The 2,868-nt window shown below is 43.9% G+C and overlaps 1 protein-coding gene across 1 annotated transcript; it reads left to right on the top strand.

Annotated features, from left to right (window-relative positions):
• Positions 1–661: 661 nt before the first annotated feature.
• LOC127751461 (heat shock 70 kDa protein cognate 4-like) lies at positions 662–2,562 on the top strand (the record flags this gene model as incomplete). The annotated part of the gene is made up of 2 exons (XM_052275053.1): positions 662–946; positions 1,980–2,562. Coding segments are annotated over exons 1-2 (853 nt in total), but the record flags the coding sequence as incomplete, so codon positions are not given.
• Positions 2,563–2,868: the final 306 nt, after the last annotated feature.

Here is a 2,868-nt window from a genome sequence, read left to right on the forward strand (position 1 = left end):
TGTGTCCCACCAACTCATCTATTTGCTTTTTAAAAATATTACCCGTGAAAACTGCCCCGTGTACACCTCGTATACACTCCGTATACGTTATCAGTACATGTTCCCAATATATGTGGCCGAATAGATTCAGTATACGAATTGTATACGAATTGTACGTGGAACACGTATGTAACGCCGTATGTGCATGAGAGACCTGTATGTGTACGCGACGTGCACGCAACGTATACGTAACGCATACGCGCCGTATGTGCGAACGCCGTATATGTGTAAATTATATGTTATTTGTAAATGCAAGCGTAGACCTTCACGCCATTCCCACTGAAACGACGCGGGTCTTTGGTATAGTGTCCGCTGTTTCAAAAATATGGCCGCAGTGCTCAAAGTCCCAACGGATGTGAACGCCAACCATACCCAACCAAGACGTCACCACATACGAACTACGAACCTTACGTTACCTGTATGGACACATGGGGATCGTACAGTATCGTACGTGGAACGTATACGGTTTGTACACGGGTCGGGTTTCACGGGTTTTTACTTACAAAATAAAGCCTTTGTACCAAGCCTAGGTACATTTAATTTGTTCCTCCGTCGCCACATCCAAATGAGATGGGTCGGCAATTTTTTATTTTATTTTGTGACCATACTGTATTGTCTGACATACTGTACTGGGGATATGCGTATCCTGTTTTCTGTGTTGCAGGAGGTAGAAAAGAAGACTGGTCGCAACATTGTTAGCAACACTAGGAAAGCACGCCGCCTGCTCACCATGTGCGAGCGACTGAAACAGGACCTATCCGCAATGATGAGGGCTGAAATTGACATGCTGCCTTTGATCGGCGAGGATCTTTCTATAACACTCACGAGAGCAAAGCTCGAAGACCTTTTGAAAGACCTTCTCACTCGAACGAGGGACATTATCAAGGACGTTCTCAACTCTATCGAGGTACGTACGTTCTCTTCTCACCGTCACAAATTATGCGTATAACTGATAATATCGTCCGTCCGTATTATGGATAATTTAATTCGTATTACAAACACAAACTTATTCACCTACTAATGAGGTATCAACTTCAAGAAAATATTTCACCTTAATTTCTAAATCAAGCAATGTTTGCTCACGGATGATATTATGGATATGGACGATTTCATACGTATTCGTGGGGTTGAAATCTCATTTCCTTACGGCTGTGATCTTCGAATATTGTGCAAACGTAATACGGATCTCAAATCGCCCGTAACACGGATGAAATGTCCCGTAATATGGACAATTTGATCCGCATTACAAACATGCCTTCATCCATTCTAACCAGTTCGAAAAATATCGTAATAGTGTTATACGAATTAGTGTTTTCGATCGGGCGAGTTGGCGTATTCCAGCTAGCCCGTCGCTTGATGGCGTTCATACCCGACCTCATCGTGAGACGTGAGCAATGGAGACAGTTGCCAGCCACACAGTTATATCTCCTCCTGTGTCGGGCAAGCGCCGATCTAATACCCGCCCAATCAAAAACAACGAATACGTATCTAAATCATGTAAAATAGATGATCTTGTGTAAAACATGGACTATTTATTCTATCTGTGGTACAAACATATGGCTTGATTCGTTTGCAACGGTTTACTTACATGCACTGGAAATGCAAGTGTGTGAATGTCGCTCACCTGCAGATGAGCGACATTCACACAGCTTGCATTTCCAGTGTGTTTATATTGTGGGTAACTTATGGGTGTTAATGGCACGTTTGTAATACGGATCCAAATTATCCATAACGGACGACAGTGTACACGCTAAATGGTGAGGGACAATTTTCGTACGATGGCTAGATGTATCCTTGTGCACATCTAAATCAGATACAAGTTTGTATCTACATTTCATACAGCAAAGGACACATCTAACCTACGTTCAAAAAAATTAAAAGATCCCTTCATATTCAGAGTGAAGGTATCCTAAGGATGAAATTTACATGTTGTCGGGCAGATGAAGGCCGATGTCATTGACGAAGTCGTGCTGGTTGGAGGCTCAACAAGAATGCCGGCTGTGCACCGCTTGCTCGCGGAGCTGTTCCCGGGCAAGAACATCAACAAGAGCCTGAACCCGGACGAGGCTGTGGCGTACGGTGCAGCGGCGCTGGCGGCCCGCCTGACGGGCGACAGGACGTCTTACCTGGCCGGCATCTTGGTCAACGATGTCACCCCGATTAGCTTCGGGCTCGGCGAAGAAGATGGCGGCGTCAGCATTCTGATTCCCCGGAACACTCCTATTCCTTACTCGTGTGAAAAGTTCTATGTTACCGTTTACGATAACCAGGACTCTCTTTCACTCAAGGTTTGTGTGTGTCAGTCCTTTTCAGCTTTTACAAGGGAAAAGGGAGGCAGGGGGGCACTGATCAGGTGCTATTTTACTCTTTTTTACGTTTTGCACTGTTTCATTTTTTTACCGATGTACAAGGAAAAAAAGACTATGTTGAAGGGACCAGTTTTATTTGGTAGGCTAAATTCTAAAGCTGGAATCGAAAATCCGATACCCACAACCAGGAGTTGGCTGTCACGATTGGACACTTGTACGAATAGAACGAAGCTGGAATTTGTTCTATTCGTACAAGTGTTTCGGTCGTGACAACCAACTCCTGGTTGTGGGTATCGGATTCTCGATTCTAGCTACCAAATTTAGTCTACCAAACTCAGTTGATCCTCACAACAAAGTCTTTTTTTTTTGCGTGAACTACCCCTCTGTTACGAAACATTTTTGTGATATATCACAAAACAGAAAGACGGTTAAAAAATCGTTCTTAATGCCGCTATTTTTATCAGTGTTACAATCATTGTTGACTGGTTGGTCCGCACGTTACGGTGAAATGGAATGCCTC

The sequence above is a fragment of the Frankliniella occidentalis genome, unplaced genomic scaffold, assembly GCF_000697945.3.
Source record: "Frankliniella occidentalis isolate FOCC.00 unplaced genomic scaffold, Focc_3.1 Scaffold500, whole genome shotgun sequence".
Classification (NCBI taxonomy): domain Eukaryota; kingdom Metazoa; phylum Arthropoda; class Insecta; order Thysanoptera; family Thripidae; genus Frankliniella; species Frankliniella occidentalis.